The 19,284-nt window shown below is 42.0% G+C and overlaps 1 protein-coding gene across 1 annotated transcript in view; it reads left to right on the top strand.

The window, feature by feature from the left end:
* The window catches only part of ly75 (lymphocyte antigen 75), a 158,037-nt gene that overhangs the window by 102,915 nt on the left and 35,838 nt on the right, over positions 1-19,284 (top strand). Inside the window, exons 21-24 of the mRNA XM_078552240.1 lie at positions 8,702-8,844; positions 10,571-10,676; positions 12,663-12,823; positions 15,966-16,089. Coding sequence (XP_078408366.1) covers positions 8,702-8,844; positions 10,571-10,676; positions 12,663-12,823; positions 15,966-16,089 — 534 coding nt within the window. The remainder of the gene's footprint in view (positions 1-8,701; positions 8,845-10,570; positions 10,677-12,662; positions 12,824-15,965; positions 16,090-19,284) is intronic.

Genomic DNA, 19,284 nt, shown 5'->3' with positions numbered 1-19,284 from the left:
GAGCTGGATGCAGTCCTCTAGTTAGGGCCTAACCAGAGCTTTGTAAAATTCATCATGACTTCCCTTACTTTTGTACTCAATGTCTCTGTTTATGAAACTAAGATCCCATATGCTTTGCTAACCACTCTCTCAATATGTCCTGCCACCTTCAAAGGTTGTTGCGCATGCAACCCCAGGTCCCTCTGTTTTTGTACACTCCTTAGAACTTTGCCATTAAGTCTATATTGCCTCTCCCTATCCCTTCTGCCAAAATGCATCATCTCACACTGTATTAAATTCAGTCTGCCACTTGTCTACCCATTCTGCTCGCCTATGTATTTCTCTATTTAATGCAGAGAAGTGATATAATAAATTTTGTTATGAAGAATGAGGAGAGGCTCTTTTTTTCTCCACACACTTCTTCCTTTTCTGGGTGACTTTTGATACCTCATCAAAGTGAGTTGCTCTTTTGAGTTTGGGCCCAGAGCGTGAGAGAGCAATTGAATGTGTGCAGAGTTAAACTGTGGGAATCTAACATTATTTCATCAATGTTTCAATCAGATACCACCACTCTAGTATCTTGACCACCCAAATCTCTAGTCCAATTTTCACAATTCCTCACTTTCCTATTCCTACCACCATCTCAGGCTGCAATAACTTAGGCACAGAAGGTAGGCTTATGCATTCTCCAAAGGGCCTATTGAAGTATGTTGCTACCTTATGAGCAGCAACCACAACTGTTCCTTTCTCTCTTGCTGATTTTTACCACACAGTGCACACACTGGGGATTAATTTTACCGCCTCTTTTTTTTCCACTTGTTTACCCCTCCCACTGTTGATCCTTTTGGAGTGTGCAGGCAGGTCATCAGTCACCACCCATCTCCATCTCTCTCTCCAAGATGTCTGTTCACTTACAAATAGGTCCCTTGCTATCCCAAATGTGTTGTGGATGATTGCATTGACATTGTGATCTTGATGGAAACTTGGATCAAGGGTGAGAGCACTGCTTCCTGTCTGGTTATGCAATGCATCACATACCCCATCCAAACTGCTGTGACCTTGATCACCAGATCTGATCACAGTCTGTCCTGCTACCCTCTGGCATCTTCTGCCCTGTTAAACATCTTGCCTTGTTCCATCATTCTCCCTTCTCTACTACCCTCCCTCAGTTTCTCACTATGATATTTTGACTCCTTTCCTCTCTTAGCCTCTGCAGTGAATGACATCTCATCCTCCAAAACTTTCATTTCAACTCACCCCACCTCTTTTCCTGAGTTCTGCCCTCCTGTCTTCTCTTAACCTCTGAATATAAGCTCTATTACACATATTCACAACTACCCCCTCCACCACAGCTTCCATTTCCATCTGATATTTCCTTGCATCCCTCACCAACCCCATCCCACTGCCAACCCCAATTCTCTCTGCAATCATCCCTGGAAACAAAATGCTTTCCCCCAGGTCATTGAAAATGCACTTCCAAACTTTCCACAATCTAGTGTTTAGTCCTCCAATTGTCATGATGGTCCGGCAGCTACTGACCTGCTCAATCACTCCATCACCTCTGCATTTGATACCCTTGTCTTATTCTCCACCACCGTGGTCCTTTCCTCCAGTACGACCCCCTCTCTTAGCTCCCCAAGGTGCAAACTTTAACGTGCTGTTCCTTCACTGGTGCAAAATCCTAACATCGTTGTGAGAGTACGTACACCCAAATAGACCTCAGCGGTTCAAGCAGAATACTCACCACCTTTGCGAGCATAGCTAAAGATGACTATAAATGTGGGCCTTGGTAACAGTGCCTGTACCCCGAGAATTTATTTTTAAAGAAAAAGCTGGTTTGCCCTTTCACTGCCGGGTCAGGCAGGCCACATCAAGCCTCATTTAGGACCTGCTTTCTACCCAAATTGCTTGCCACTCCAGTGTTGTCCTGGAAGGCAAAGGTAACTGACTGTTGTTTCTCTCCGCTATCAACTGTCTCCTTGAACCCCTCACCTGCCATCTCCACCTTTTCCTCCAACAGGTACAAGGAGTTCATGGACTTCTTTGTCATTGACCTTGGGTCCGTCTGTGTCACATTCCTACTTCGCCTTGACCACCTAGCAAAGTTTCCCCATGCCCTAGTCCTGAACACCTACCTTCCTCTAGTTTCTTTCCCATCTCCCCTGTGCCCACTCTGAGTCCATATTTTCATGACCTCCAGCTCTGTTGACCCTATTCCCACTAAACAACTAAACACGCTGCTTCCCTTCCTAGCCCCCTACCTTGCTGATAGTCTGAACAGTTCCATCTCATCAGGTGCTCTCCCTTTCCCTTTCAAATCTGCCGTCATCACATTGCTGCTCCAAACAAAATCCACCCTTAACCCCTCTCCTTGCAAACTATCACCCTATTTCTAACCTCTTTTTCCTCTCCATAATCCAAGGTTGTATTGTCCCCTCTTATGTTTGAACCCATCCAATCCGGTTTCTGCTCTTGCTGCAGCACCTGTCTGACATAGAGGGCAGAATTTTCCGTTTGTCGGGCAGGTGGGCCTGACTCAATCGCCGGAGGGCGCGGAGCCGATCGCCGCCAGCGATCAGGGCCGCACTGCCATTTTACGTGGGCGGGCCAATTAAGGCTCAGCGTGACGTCTGCTGGGAACCGCTATGCACTCCCTGTGCGGGCGGGGGGGAATCCCTGAAATCGAGAGTGCGCTCTTTCGCGCATGCGCACGAAAGAGCGCACTCATCTCCCTGAGGCTAAGTGCTGCCTTAAAATTTTTAAAATATTAAAAATAGAAAAAAAAAATTCCCTTACATGTCCCCTCATGTGACAATGTTACATGAGTTGGGACATGTTCATAATTTACATAACAAATTTATTACAATTTTTAAAACCCTACATGAAACCTCATCCCGCCACTGGGTGAGGTTTCATGTTTTTTCTAGTTGCCGCCAGGGCTCCTGGCCTGCCCGCCAACCTTAAGGTTGGGCGGGCAGGTCCTTTTAATTGCTTAATTGATGCTGTCAATGGCCTCAAGTGGCCACTCACAGGTCGGAGGGCACACAGCTGATTTTGCCATGCTCCAGCCTTCCTGAAAATTTAAATATGGCGGGGTGACGTCGGGAGTTCCGCCCAATGTCATCCCGCGCCATTTTACGTGTTGGCGAGCGGGTCCCGCTCCCTGCTCACCGACGGCAAAATTCTGCCCAGAATTCTGAATGAGCTTTAATTTCCTTGAATTATTCAGTGGGAAGACCAAAACTGTTCTCTTTGACCGCAGCCACAATCTCCATTACCTCACCATTCCTCTCTCTGCCCATTGTCTCAGGATGAACTAGTCTGTTCACATGACCTATTTGACCCTGTGTGGAGCTTCCAACTCCATATCCCCTTGTCACAAAAACCACCTATTCCTGTCACCCACTTCTGACCTCCCATCTTCCATCTTTCATAAACTTGAGCTCATTCAAAGCTCTGTTGTCCATATATTATCCACACTTAAGTGCTGTTTGTCCATCATGTCTGTGCTTGCTAAACACAAATTTAGGGCCCAATCCACCAACAGCTCGCATTTAAAATTCTCATCCATGTTTTGAATTGTTGTGTTATGCGGTAGATAGTTCATGCTGGGCAGACCAAATCCTCAAGGGAAACTTGGCCACGCTATCACAACGGTTATGCAATTTGTATTTATTACAAGAAGATTTGTGCACTGAATTCAGAAGTAATGAGTCCACTAACACCTTTAGTAGTTTTAAAAATTAAATTAAAACATTTATTAATAAGAGAAAAAAATGCCTATATAAGATTACAGTTACTTGATGTTATACCAAATCCCAAAATTCCTAATTAATCTGACTCCAAACTACACAACCCCCCCTTTAAGGCAACAGTCCAAAATAGATTTGAAATTTAAATAAGCAATCCAGCAAGGTTACCACAGCACACACTCAACAGTGAAATTCCAAAGGTTTTTAACACCACTTTAGTTACTGGAGCAGCACCTCTTCTGCAACAGTGGCTAGGGTTTCATTCAAAGTTGTTTCACACGGTGTACCTTTCAAGATTTTACATGGCCACACCCCCACATAGCCTTCCATCCTTTTATATATGTTTCTCTCTCTTTAATGTGTAAAATCCCATTGTTCTACATGTCTTTGGAAATTTACTTTTCCCATAGTTACTTTTCATCATTATGGGGAAAAATAAACTTACTGCTTTGCCTCACTTATCTTGTTAGTTGTAAACATTATACCATCCCGTTGAAAAATCAAAAAACCCCTTCACTTATCTAAAAATGCAAATTTCCTTCACACCCTAACTCTTTTGATAATTTCAGTCTTGTAGTCTAAGTGTCTCTCATCTAATTAAATCAGTCACACAGAATCATCCACACTCACACCCACAGGCCTACACTAATATTACGGAAAATATGATAGTTTTGTGACAAAACCCATTCATGGCCTCCCTCCCCCTGTCCATATCTGTAACCTTCTCCAGCTCTTTAACCCTCCGGGAAAACTCTGTTCCTCCAATTCTGCCCACTTATGCAGTTGCTAACCCCTTCTGGCAGCCGTACCTTCAGTTGCCTTGGGTTGAGCTCTAGAAGTCCCTCCCTAAACTACCTGCACACCACCTCTCTCCTCTTCTTTAAGACCCCTCTAAAATTTACTGTTTTAAGCAAGCTTTCAGTTTCCTCTCCTAACATCTCCTTTGGCTAAGTGTCATGTTTCATCTGATTCTGTTCCTGCGAAGCTCCTTGGGATGTTTTCCGAAGGTAAAATGTGCTATATAAATGGCAGGTAGTATTAATAATAATGTGACAGCATGGATAGGAAATTTGCCAAAAGGCAGAAAACAAAATATTGGTTAATTGTTTTGGACTGGAGAAATGTAAATAGTGGTTCCCAGCTCCCACCACTCCCCTCACTCCAAGATTTCAATGTTGTAACCATTGAACAAGTCTTAGATGGAAGGGGCACAATATCAAATTTGTAGTCCTGCAAATAAGGTGAGTCATTTACTGTAAAGAGGAGGATAAGCCATTTCATAAGGACAGTGGCAGGTTAATAGATTAGGCAAATAAATGTCAGATGAAAAATTTGAAGGCGTGAATTGTGAGGTGATAAGTTTTTGGAAGGATAAGGAAAGGATAAATGTACACTGGTAAAGCTTCAAAAAGTGTTGAGATACTTGAACATTCAGGATATACAACATTTAAAAATGGGGAGGATGTGTTGATGAAGTTCGGGGGCAGGAATTTCTGGACTCATCTGCCATTTTCAACACGATGGGGAAGCTTTCCGTCATGGTGAAAATCTGAGCCAACGTATTTGTTTAGTTTCCCTGCCATTTCCTTATTCCCCATTGTAAATTCTCCCAGCTCTGCTTGTAATGGGCCCACATTTGTCCCTGTAATCTTTTCCTTTTCACATACCTTCAGAAGCTTTTAGAGTTTATTTTATGTTTCTTACTAGTTTACTTTCATATTTTTTCTTTCTTTATCAGTTTCTTGGTCCTCCTTAGCTGAATTCTAAAATACTCCTGATCCTCAGGCTTACTACTTTATTGGCTACTTTATAAGTCACTCCCTTTTGATCTAATACAATCCCTAACTTCTCTTGTTAGCCATGGTTGTATCACCTTTCCTGCAGGGTTTTTGTGCCTCAAAGGAATGTAAGTTTGTTGTGAACCATGCATTAATTCTTTAAATGCTAGCCATTGCCTATCTACCGTCATTTTATTGTAGCTTCCCAATCTACTTGCTCCTCATACCTTTTGTAGTTTCCTTTGTTTATATTTTAAGACCCTAGTTAGATTGAACTACGTCACTTTCAAACTTTATATAAAATTCTATCATATTATGGTCATTTTTCCCTATATGCTCCTTTATAGTGAAATTATTAATTAGCCCTTTCTCACTGGGCTTAGATTTAGTATCATGCATCCTCCAGCTAGTTCCTTAACATATACAACAACATATATATGCCAGGAATTCATCCTCCATAGCATTAGTGCTAATTAGGTTTACTCAATCTATATGTAGATTGAAATCCCCTATGATTACTGTATTATCCTTGTGACATGCACTTCTAATTTCCTGATTTATACTGTGCCTTACACTATCATACTTTTTGGTGGCCTATAAACAACTCCTACCAATATTTGATGCCCCTTGCTGTTTCTTAGCTCCAGCCAAACTGATTCTATATCTTGATCTTCTGATCTAAGAACCTCTCTCACTAATCTCATCCTTTATTAACAGCTTTTCATGACTTCTTTTTCTTTTTGCCAATCCTACCTTAACGTTGAATACCCTTGAACATTCACTTCCTAGCCTTGGTCACCCTGCAGCCTCATCTCTGTAATGGCAATTAGGTCATATCTGTTTACTTCTATTTGTGCTGTCAATTCATCAAGCTTGTTGCGAATGCTGCATGCATTCAGATAGAGTTCCTTTAATTCTGTCTTTTTGTTATTTTCACAACCTTATAGCCTTACCTACTGGTGCACTCTTAAGTTTGTACACTCTGTCCCTCCTGCCACGCTCTGATTACCATTTCCCTTATTGCTACCTTGCTCTCTTGCCTTCTCCTCTCTTTTTAGTTGATCACATCTTCCCTCACCCCTGCTATTTAGTTTAAAGCCCTCCCTATCACCCTAGTTATACAACTCACCAGAACACTGGTCCCAGCGCAGTTCAGGTGAAGACCATTCCAACAGTATAGCTCCTATTTTCCATGGTACTGGTGCCAGTGCCTCATGAATTGAAATCCATTTCTCCCACACCAATCTTTGAGCCTCGCATTTAACTCTCTAATTTGATTTACCCTATGCTTATTTGATTGTGGTTCAGATAATGATCCAGAGATTATTACCTTTTGAGGTTCTGCTTTTTAATTTAGCCCTTAGTTGCGAGTACTCCCTAAGCAGAAGCTCTTTCCTAGTCCTAGCAATGTTGTTGGTATCTACGTGGACCACAACAGCTGGATCCGTGCCCCTCCCACTGAAAGCTCCTCCCCAGCCCAGAACAATGTTCTGAACCTTGGCATTGGGCAAGCAACACAGCCTTCTGGACTCTCGCTCTCAACAATTGCAGTTTTTAAAATGTATGAGCACCTAGCTAATCAGTGGACTTGACTAAGCTCCAGAACATACAATTTCCTAGTAACTAGAACTTGTGAAACTTGTGATGTTTAAATGATGAGAAGGTCTTATAGTTACATTTGTGAATAGCATAATCTATTAAAGGAAGAGTAGTGTTTACATAATACAATTAGGAAATGTGGCCTTTTCTAGGCCAGGCAAAAGTAGTTCTCATTTGACTTTCAGGATATCACAAAGCACTTCACAATCAATTTAGTATATTAGAAGTTTAATCACTGTTTATAACATTTGGAAGTACAACAGTAATTTGGACACAGCATGGTCCCACTAATCACAAGAAGTATTCAATTTTGGACAAGATCTCAGGAGAATTCCTCTGCCCTTCTTTGAATAATGTCATGGGATCTTGTACATACAATAGAGAGAATGGATGGAATCTCAATAACATCTCATGTAAAAGACAGCACCTCCAACAATAGAGTATTGCACAAAACTAAAAGTCTAAATGTTGCGCTCATATCTGGAGTGGGGCTCCTGTCTCGCATAAGAGTTCCACCACCAACACTAAGTAAATCAGTTTACAAATTGATTTGTGTGGAGACGTGCCATGTTATAGCGCAAGTTTCCATAATGGGAATGTGAGTGTGGCATGCTGCACTGGAATGTAATGATTGTTAGCCTCAAAACAGAGAAACTCTGAAACACTTAAGTTTAATGGGATGAATTTTGCCGTCGGCAAACAGGGGGCGTGGCCCACTCGCCGATGCACAAAATGATGCGAGATGACATCGGGGGGAACCCCCGACATCATCCTGCCCCATTTAAATCTTCAGGAAGCTGGGCCCGCAGCAAAATCAGCTGTGGGCCCACCAACCTGTCAATGGCCAATTGAGGCCATTGACAGGATCATTAAAACAATTAAAGGACCTTCCTGTCCAACCTTAAGGTTGGCAGGCAGGCCAGGAGCCCCAGGGGGGATTAAAAAAAACATGAAACCTCATCCACCAGTGGGATGAGGTTTCATGTAGGGATTTAAAAAGCTGAATAAAGTTTTAATGAAATTTATTAACATGTCCCATCTCGTGTGACATTGTCACATGAGGAGGACGTGTTAAGAATTTTTTTTCCTCTATTTTTCATGTTTATACAACTGTCAACGATCTTCCTGAAGCAGCACTTAGCCTCAGGTAGATGTGCACTCTTTCGTGCGCATGTGCAAAAGAGCGCACTCTCGCATTTGGGGAATCTCCACCCCCCCCCGCCCCCCCGCACCCCTTCCTGTCCGCACAGGGAGCGCATAATGCTTCCTGCCGGGTATCACGCTGGGCGGGCCTTAATTAGCCCGCCCACTTAAAATGGCAGTGGGTCCTGTTTCTCCGGCGGGGATCGGCTCCCCGCCCGCCGGAGATTGGGTCGGGCCCACCCGCCCGGGTAGGCAGAAAATTCTGCCCAATGTGTTGAAGTGAGGTGAAGTTCCTGATTGATATTGATATCTGGTGAAGACAGCAGCATTATTATAAAGGGCGGTGCTTAAATAGAACAGCCAACAAACTGGCGGTTCTAAAACTGGTGAGAGTTACCACTGTACAAAGTTAATGGTCCTATTGCTTCAACATTTTTTCTTACCCCACAGAGTATTATGAATTTGTGGACTGCTCCAGACGTCTTCCCTTCATTTGTCAAAAATTAAATATATCATCATTAGAACCATGGTCTTCAGAAACCAATGTGTCAGGTACCCCATGCACTGATAGTTGGACCCCCTTTGGAGATAATGTAAGAGTAAAGAAGCTTTCTTCTATTTGTCACTTTTATTTAAGAGCACAATAGTTACATAAGCTTTGCGAATATTTGTAAGAATTTGTGATGTATTTATTTTTGATATAAGTTCTTGTTAGTTGGAAAAGATATTGAAAAATGATGACATCAGTTAATGAATCTTAAGATCCAGAGCTAATTAAGGATGAGCATGATTATTTGACTCACTGATGGTCATTCATCCAGAATAACCACTCCATTATCTGCAGCCCATTCCCTGTGTTGATTACTCTTTCTGTGAAGAAAGACTTCAGGACATTGGGACTAAATGTGCTTGCTATTAGTTTGAATCTGTGGCCTCTTCTTCTGTCCTTGCAATTTTCCAGATTTACTTTGTCCATACACAATCTTTTATACCTTAACAAAATCACGTCCTGGGCAAAAGGCCATGTTTTTCCAGTCTTTTTTAATGACTGAGACTTTTATGAACAGTGATCAGCCTGTGGCTGTTCCCTGTACTACTTCCAACATTTGAGTGAACTTATTAAAAGGACTTTGCTCAAGCAAGTATTCCAGATGTCCAGTGGCAGGCCTTAGGAAAGATTGCATCAGCTATACTATTGCAGGGACAACAATAACAACTTGTATTCATATAGCATCTTTAACATAAAATATCCAAAAATGCTTCACAGGAGAGTTTATGATGCAACATTTGACAACAAGTGACGTGAGCTATTAGGGCCAAAAGCTCAGTCAAATTGATAAGTTTTAGTGAACACCATAAAGGAGGAAAGAGGGGTAGACAGAGACAGCATGGTTTAGGGAATGATTTCCAGAGCCTGGGGCCTAGGCAGCTGAAGCCACCAATGGTGCATCAATTAAAATGAAGGATGCAATGAGGTCAGAGTTAGACAAGCACAGATATCTTAGAGTTGTGGGGCTAGAGATAGGGAGGGACGAGGCCATTGAAAATAAGGATAAGAATTTTTAAATCAAGGTGTTGCTTGACTGGAAGCCAAAGTAGGTCAGTGATCACTGATGGGTGCTGGGGTGATGGGTGAATGGAACTTGGTGCTTGTAAGAACATGAGTCCAGTGTTTCAGATGATCTCAAGTTTACAGCGAGTTTGGCCCATTGGACTGGTGGAAGGGAGGAAAGCGGCAGGGCAGCTGATCGAATGGTCTTGATCTTAGTGACATGGAAGTCCATGATCTCCTTATCAACTTATTGTTGGAGATGAGGGTAGAGGAGACAGAGGAGAGGGGTTTAAGAAGACTGTTTGTAGTAGGGAAAAGAAAGGGGTTTTCTTTGCAGAATGAGGTGTTAGGTCATACTTGGCCATTTTCAGGGGTTCAGTGCTCTTTCCACTGGTGACGAAAACCTAAAAATCTCCCCCATAGTGCTCTCTTAATTGGAAAACCATGCCCTTCTTTCACAATGGAAAGGCATTTTGTTATCCTGCTAAACGTTTGTTCTTGTTTATATCTGCGTAACATTAATGAAATACATGTTACTTTAATCAGATTGTTCACAGATATTTATCATTTTATTAATTTTAGAGGTTTTGATGCTAGGATTATAGGACAGGTGTTTCCTTTGTGAAAGAAGTTATTTTCCAAAGCACAAACAACTTTAAATAGGAATACTGTATCCACTTGCAAAATAAGGTAAATAGGAACTAATGATATGTCAAGAATGAGTAGTAGAAAATGTATTGTCATGAGTCATATTTCATCTGTTTTAGTGCTATTACTTTGTAAAACCACAAGCTCTCACGTGGGCAGCTGGAGCACGACTCTGTCAGAGCTTCGGTGGGAACTTGCCGACTATCGCCAATTCTGTGGAACAAGGTATGTTATTGGCTGAACCTCAGTGTAAAATAAACTCCAAATCTGAAAATGTTCCATTTTGTTTTGTTTGTTTAAATAGATTTGCAGTGTTTTTAATTTTAAAAAATCATTTGTAGAATTGCCTAGAGATTGGATAGCCCCTGCCCATTTCTTTGGGCACTAAATGGATGTTTAGTTTCCAGTATAGTGGGCAGGAAGTGCACGTTCATTATGAGCCAGGAGTCTGCCGTCTGCCATATTGGTATATGTTGGGGTGTAGTGGGGGAAGCATCCAAGGTCTACATCTGAAATGGGCATGAGATCCTTTGCATATTCAGACAAGGAGCTAGGCGCCTGTTTGACGTTCTCTCTGCAAGATTGAATTGGCCTGAGCCAGATCTATATGCTGCCTAACAGGCGACCTGCAAAGTATACTTACCTGAATGTGGAGCCAGGATGGGTAAGAAATGTCCATTCACGTCTGAAGCCCGCCAGCTTAATGATAATGAGACCCAAGGCCCAATATTACATGCATCTTAGGTTTATCCATTTAGGCACAGGGATTGCAACTTGCATGCCAGTTTGTGGGCACACTCATTTCTAGACCTACATCTTAATTGATGTAGCTTCCCAGGACATAATTAATATTAATACCACCTTAATGCTCAGTTTAATTTCCTATCCAGCTTGTACAGACTTGGGAATGTGAAGCATGAGGTGGATATGTTGTTGCTGTTTCAGCTCCGCAAAAACTTGTGTTCCAATCTAGCCAGACTAATGGGATGATGGTCTCATGGAGACCACAGTGACCAGTAAATGGAACTACATTTGGTTGGAGTTGTCAAAAGTGAAAAAAATATTCAACATCCTATCACTGAAATCTCTCCTTTCAAACAATACTAAAATTCCCCAGTTGGACATTGGCATTCAGTATTTTCAGGTTAGTATAAAACAGGAAGTTAATGCACTATGCTTGTTCTGCATAGCATTAATATTGTTAGCCTTGACTCAGTAGCAGCACTCTGTGAGGCTACTTCAACAAAAGAACATGCTAAGAGGAGAGGCAGCAAGTGTGCAAAAGAATGGGGAAGTGCTGTTGTGAAAGATGGTGGCTGCAATGAGAAAAGATGGAAGCGAAAATGCCTTGCAGTTGCGATCCAAGTGAATCAGACTGCTGTTCGTGACTGTTGACCAGGAAGTGAGTTTATAATTGTAACGAGAAGAGGAGCTGCTGCCCTGACCCTCGATAAGCATTGAAGTATACAGTGACTGTATGGGGAATGGGAGGGAGAGGAGGAGAAAAGAGGGAGTCATGCAGAGGGGTATAGAGGAAGGTTCCAAAAAAACTGCTTTAGAAAGGTGTGACTCGTATAAATGGAGACAGCAAGACATTTATGCTTGCTGTTCTAGTTGGGTCGTTGAACCTCTTTCTGCACTAAGCTTAGGATAATACTGTGGTCACAGACCACCTCAGCAACCTTCTTCAAAGCCTGTTGCTGTGATTCTTTTGGTATCCTTATGCCATCTGTTTCAATGCCTCTACTATGAAACCAGAAAGTTCTGCATATACTGCAAGCAAGTGAAGAAATATTAAGAATTGTTCTTCACAGGGCCACTGAATGAAAAGCTACTACAAAAACAAAATCACACCGTTTAAAAAGAAGCAGTTTTTGGAGGCCACTGAAATAATACAATTGCTGGTAAATTGATACCAGTCAGCAGGCAGCACTCATGATAGGGTGTCTCAGCATGACGTTTTAACAAGTGCGTTGATCCTTTATGTCGGGCAGCAATACTGCCTCCCAGTTGGCAGGCTGTTGATCGATGATCTCATGCCTGGGCAACCTGACAAATGCCAGACAAATAAGGTGAAAATCTACCCGTTATTACCTTAATGAGAGATGGTCGGGACAAAGAAGGAAGAAAATTGCCAGTAACCATTATTGTCTTTGCTTCCGAACTGATTCGAAGTTGATTTCTTAAATCTGTTTGCACTTTATTCAATAGATTTTATTGTATCCCACTTATCATCGCTGCCAAACAAAATTTGGCTTGGCATGCAGGCCTCGAACAGAATTGAAACCAACAAATGGGTAACCGGAAGACCAGTTGATTACACAAATTGGCAGCCATCATTTGAGTTGGAATTGGGCATACTAGATTTTGATGTAAGTTAAATGTTTATGTAGTTAATTTTTAAATTGTGTGGAGTTAAACTATTGTGTTTTATTGCTTTTTGTCTAGTCATGAGTGCATTTGGATCACAGACCTTTGCCAATTCTTTATAAGATGAGAGTGGTTTGAGTTTTCCTCCAATATTCTATTCTCTGAGTAACTAGGTCTGATGGGTTCCAGAACTCATTTCTCAAGTTGTACTGAGTTAAGTGATTTTTCCCCTCAAGCCTTTTTGACAAAAATTCTTCTACATTTAACGCACAATCATATGAACATTGAAATAGGAGCAGGATTAGGCCCTACAACCCTTTAAGCCTGTCCTTCCATTCAGCAACGCTGAGTTGTTACATCACTCCGTACTTTTCTGCCTCATCCCCATATGCCATGATTCCACAGTGCCCAAATATCCACCACTCTATCTTGAATATACTCATCAATTGAGTATGTACAGCCTCTAGGGCAGTGAATTCCAAAAGTTTCACAACCCTCAGAGAAGATATTTCTCTAAATTTCGGTCTAAAATGGCTGACCCTTTATTCTGAGACTATGATACCTATTTCTATAGACTCCAGCCAGGAGTAACACCCTTTCAGCATCTAACCTTTTAGGCCTCCTAAGAATTGGCTATGTTTCGATGATATCACTTTTCATTCTTCTAAACTCACAGGAATATAGGCCCATTCTACTCGATCTCTCCTCATAAATCAGACCCTGATCCCTGTAATTAATCTAATCAACATTTATTAAATCCCCTCTAAGGCAAATATAATCTTCCTTGGGCAGGGAGACCAAAACTGTACTCCAATTAGGTTTTTGCCAAAATGCCATATAAATTCAAGAGTTTCTTAACTTAGCCTTTATTGCAAGCAATTGCCATATATCACGAAATTTGTCTTCCTAACTGCTTGATGTACCTGCATGTTATGTGCAAGGACCCCCAAATTCTCTGAATCCCTTTACTTGTGTCTCACCCTTTTTAAGCAAAAGAAAATTCTACTTCATTCTTCCTCCCAAAGTGGATAACTTCACATTTCCCCACATTATACCCCATCTGCCACCTCTTGCCCAATCATTTAACCAGCCTATATCCTTTGCAACCTCATTATGTCTACCTCAGAGTTTACTTTATCACCTAGCTTTCATTATATTACTTCACTAGTTACACCCTGTTATCCCAAAAATGACCCACCTATTCCTAATCTCTCTTTCTGTCCATTAACCAATCCTCAATCTATGCTAATATATTACCCCTAATTCCATGCAGTGTAACTATAGTATATGGCAAGCCTTGGCCTGCAGCATATTTTCAGGGACTAACAAAACAAATCTTTTGCAAAAATGTTAAACATATCCAATTCAACTCAGAATTGTTGAGGTTCTGCAACTAACCTCAGCAGTCCTGGTCTAGAGAGGAGAATATTGTCAAGGGTTCCCATTATTGGAAGAAAGGATGTGTAAATATCGGTTGAGGAATGATGACAATCCACTCTCAATACGTGACCAAGTTTGGTGGATGATGGGTGAACTGGAAGTGATTGATGTTCAGCTGTCCAACTATAGGGACCATCAGCTCTAAGGCCAACCCTGTCATCACTCAAGAAACACATGTACAATATAGCAGAGGTTGCTAGATGACTCAAGAATGGGAACTGCTACCTACCTTTTTCTAGTTTAGAAACAGTGAAATGAATTCCACTGTTCCAAGTTGCTCCAATTGAAATAATTCAGTGCAGATAAGGTTCAAGTCTGGGATTCTCCTGACCTGCTTTGTCCATGTAACAAACTAATCTTGAAAGCAGAATAGGTAAATAACAAAGGAACACATGGCTTTTACTACAGTACCTGTTTTCCCCAGAAAATATTTTTTCTGGCTTATGATTGGCAATAAAGTGTTGCCACTCTTAGACAACTGACCATTTTTATTTTAAATCTATATATATATATATATATATATATATATATAACATCATAGATCTGGCATGAAGTAGTAGTGACCTACTTAATCTCTGTGCAGTGTCTAAAAAAAAAGGCTGCGGATTGATCTAATAGAAGTCTTCACCAAAACCTTTCATAATTTCAGAGTGGATTCACGGTGATTTGCAAAGATTGCATACATTGAACTTAAAAAAGGGAACATACTGGAAATACACAGTCTTTTTTATTCAGTAGCTGAGAAGAGAAAAAACAGTTTAATGTTCATATGTGGGCACTTCATGTTTTTTTAAACCTCAGATTACTACAATTTGTAATTCTCCTTTTTATGATGAATTTGCTATAAAGCTAGTTTAAAAAAAATATTGGGCTGTTACAAAAGGAATCCTGGGGGAAACTTTTCCCCCCGTTGGGGGGGAAGTGCGGGAGCGGGAGCGGGCGCAGGTGGGTGCGCCTCTGATCGGCCCATCAGGGGCACACAGCCATTTTACGTGGGCGAGCCAATTAAGGCCCACCCAGCGTGACATCTGCCAGGAAGCGCTATGCGCTCCCTGTGCGGGCGGGGGAGGATTCCCTCAGCCGGGAGTGCGCTTGTTCGCGCATGTGCACGAAAGAGCACAGAGATCTCCCTGAGGCTAAGTGCCGCCTCAGGGAGATTGGCACCAAATTAAAATTTGCAATACAACTGATGGAAAAATTTCCCTGACATGTCCCCTCATGTGACACTGTCACATGGGTTGGGACATGTCCATAACGTTTATTGAAACCTTTATTAAAAATTTAAATACCCTCATGCAACCTCATTCCGTCTGTGGATGAGGTTTCATGCTTTTTATGAAGCCCGCCAGGGCTCCAGGCCTGCCTGCCAGTCTTAAGGTTGGACGAGCAGGCCCTTTAATGACTTTAATTAGTTTCTTAATGGCCTCAATGGCCGTTGACAGGTCGGCGGGCGCGCAGCTGACTCGGCTGCGCCCCTGCCGACCTGAAAATGGAAATGAAGCGGGGTGATGTCGGGAGTTCCGCCCGATGTCATCCCGTGTCATTTTACACGTCGGTGAGCAGGCCCTGCCCCCGCTCGCCAACTGGAAGATCCTGCCCCTGATGAAGTGTTCAAAAAGTCAGTTACCTTACAACAGGAGATCAGAAATTACATATTTTCCAATGGTGACAAGTTACACTTATTTTCATGTGATTTGTTTTCAGTTCTTTGATATAGAAAAACAATGTGCTGTTTTACTAAATGACCCACGCACAGCATTTGTTGGAAAATGGGATATGACAGCATGTGATGATAAGCAGTTCATTGCTGTGTGCCAGAAACATCGAGGTAATGTCTATAATATATTTTTATAAACTTTTATTTCTAATTTAGTTCCAACCTCTATTATGTATAAAGTGGCATCAAACCTGATGGAGCATATTCTTATTCAACGATGTGCTGTTCATTTCACCCAAAAAGACCCCACATCTTAATTTGCACTGACTCCCAATAATTTGTGGGTGGATTGGGATTGATTTCTTTCCAGATAATCTCAGTTGGCATATTTACATTCAGAGCATTCTACATTAGTTACATTCTACTTGGACTTCAGCAAGGCTTTTGATAAGGTCCTGCATGGGACACTGATAACGAAGGTAAGAGCCCATGGGATCCAAGGCAATTTGGCAAATTGGATCCAGGATTGGCTGAGTGGCAGGAAGCAGAGGGTGATGGTCAAGGGGTGTTTTTGTGACTGGATGCCTGTGTCCAGTGGTGTTCCACAGGGATCGATGTTGGGTCCCTTGCTGTTTGTAGTATATATAAAAGATTTAGGCTTGAATGTAGGAGGGTTGATCAGTAAGTTTGCGGATGACACGAAAATTGGTGGGATGGTAAATAGTGAGGAGGATAGCCTTAGATTACAGGAAGATATAGACGCTGGTCAGATGAGCTGATCAGTGGCAAATGGAATTTAATCTGGATAAGTGTGAGGTGATGCACTTGGGCAGGATAAACAAGGCACGGGAATACAGGATGAATAACTGGGAAGTACCGAGGATCAGAGGGACCTTGGTGTGCATATCCACCGGCCCCTGAAGGTAGCGGGACAGGTAGATCAGGTGGTTATGAAGGCATATGGGATACTTGCCTTTATTAGCCGAGGCAAAGAATATAAGAGCAGGGAGGTTATGCTGGAACTGTATAAAACGCTGGTTAGGCCGCAGCTAGAGTATTGCATGCAGTTCTGGAATCCGCATTATAGGAAGGATGTGATTGCACTTGAGAGAGTGCAGAGGAGATTTACCAGGATGTTGCCTGGGCTGGAGAGTTTTAGTTATGAGGAAAGATTGGATAGACTGGGGTTATTTTCCCTGGAGCAGAGGAGATTGAGGGGGGACATGATTGAGGTGTATAAAATTATGAGGGGCATAGATAGGATACCCAGGAAGGAACTTTTCCCCTTGGTGGAGGGATCAATAACCAGGTTGCATAGATTTAAGGTAAGGGGCAGGAGGATTAGAGGGGATGTGAGGAAGAATTTTTTCACCCAGAGGGTGGTGGGAATCTGGAACTCACTGCCTGCAAGGGTGGTAGAGGCAGATACATTCATAACATTTAAGAAGTATTTGGATGTGCACTTGCGATGCCATGGCATACAAGCCTATGGGCCTAGTGCTGGAAAATGGGATTAGAATAGTTAGGCACTTGTTTGACCGGCGCAGACACGATGGGCCGAAGGGCCTTTTTCTGTGCTGTAGACCTCTATGACTCTAGCACTAAAAGCCCAAGCAATGATTGGGTATAAACTTGCTTAAATTTCTACCTCTAACTCATAGAATGGTTACAACACAGAAGGAAGCTACTCAGCCCATTGTGTCCTTGCAGGCTGTCTGCAAGTACAATCCGCCTAGTTCCACTGCCCTGCCTTTTCCCTGTAGCCCTGTAAATTGAGCTGTCATGTTTCCTACAACAATGACTACACTTTAAAGGTACTTCATTGGCTATAAAGACTTTGCGATTTCCAGTGGCCATGAAAAATGAAATATAAGTGCTAGCCTTTTTGAAAATTGTATGAGATGCAAGTTCTTCCATCTAAATACTGGGAAGACTGGAGCCCGTCATCATTAGTCCCCATTACTAATTCTATATGCTCGCCACTGATATTATCACCCTCCTTAGCCACTATTTCAGGCTGAACCAGACTCTTTACAACCTTGGTGACCTTTTGAACCCCAAGCTGAATGTGCTTCCCCACATCTTCTCCAACACGCTTATCATCTGCCTCTATCCCTACCTCTGTCCTTCTGCCACTGAAACCTTCAGCTATATCTGTATAACCTGCAGATGTGAGTATTCCAGTGCTTTCTGAACCAGCTCCGCATCTTCCACCTACTGTTAACTTCAGATCATCCAAAACTTTTCAATCCTCTGCTCACCCATGACATCTTTCTTTGCTGACATGCATTGGCACTGCCCCCCACACTCCTTCAACTGCCTGAAATTAAAATTCCCATCCCCATGTTTAAATCCCTTCATGCCCTTACTGCTCTCTAACCTCTCTGCCTGTAACCTCTATCATGCCTGCTTCGAACCTGCAATGGGTAAATGATCTTCTCTTCCTGATTGCCACCCCAGGCAGCAAAGTTTAAAATGACCCAGTTGTCCCTGTTTGCAAAGGGAAGAGGAGATCAGCATTTGATGCAGATTATGATGGCACGAGAGAATAAAGGATTGCGATAAGTTTTGGTTTGTTCTAGAAAGGAGTGAATATAGATACTAGGGCCATATGGCCTCTATTTGTGCGATTTTCTTCAATAGTACTAAATAATAAAATGTGTTCTGCTCATGAATTGCTTCTATGTGTAATGTGATGAGCCTTTTTAAGGACAAATTGTTCTGCCTTTCTGCAGTTAATGAGGAGCTAATTTTCTTGATCAGATTTTAAACTCAATAAAAAGCCAGAATAACCTACAGAAAATATCTTGTATGTTTTATAAGCGAGATTCCTAAGGTCAATTAGAAGGATTTTTTGGTTGAGGAAGTTTCTGTATAATTTGGAAGTGATTGTCCATCTTTTCTTTCTACTGTTACGGAGAGGAGTGGGGTTTGGGTTGGTGGGGGGGTGGGGGGGGTGGTAATTTAAACGGCAATGATTTTTTTTCTTTGATCACCTGTCCGTAAGCAGAAAAGTATTTTGATTTGCTTCCCTCTTTATAAGACTTATATTTGACAAGACCCCTTGGTTTTGGTGTGATCCAATTTGTATTAATAACCCCACAGCAAACTCATGATAGGATGAACTCGAAGGGATTAATTTATTTGTACACACTGAAATGTGGGAGGAAGGTAGCAATCTTGCCTCCTTTTCATTCAAACAGTAAAAAGGGATAAAGAAAGAAAGATTTACGGGGCAAAGACCACAGAGAAAAGAACTATTGTTTCACGTGAGTCCAGAGTCCCGAATCAAAGTCCAATGGTGTATTCCTTCACAAAGGTCAGCAGGCTGAACTGATGCTGGATAATTCACTTTTCCTGTAGCGT

Source organism: Cetorhinus maximus, chromosome 11 (assembly GCF_964194155.1).
Source record: "Cetorhinus maximus chromosome 11, sCetMax3.hap1.1, whole genome shotgun sequence".
Lineage (NCBI taxonomy): Eukaryota > Metazoa > Chordata > Chondrichthyes > Lamniformes > Cetorhinidae > Cetorhinus > Cetorhinus maximus.
This window is presented reverse-complemented; position numbering and strand designations above follow the sequence as displayed.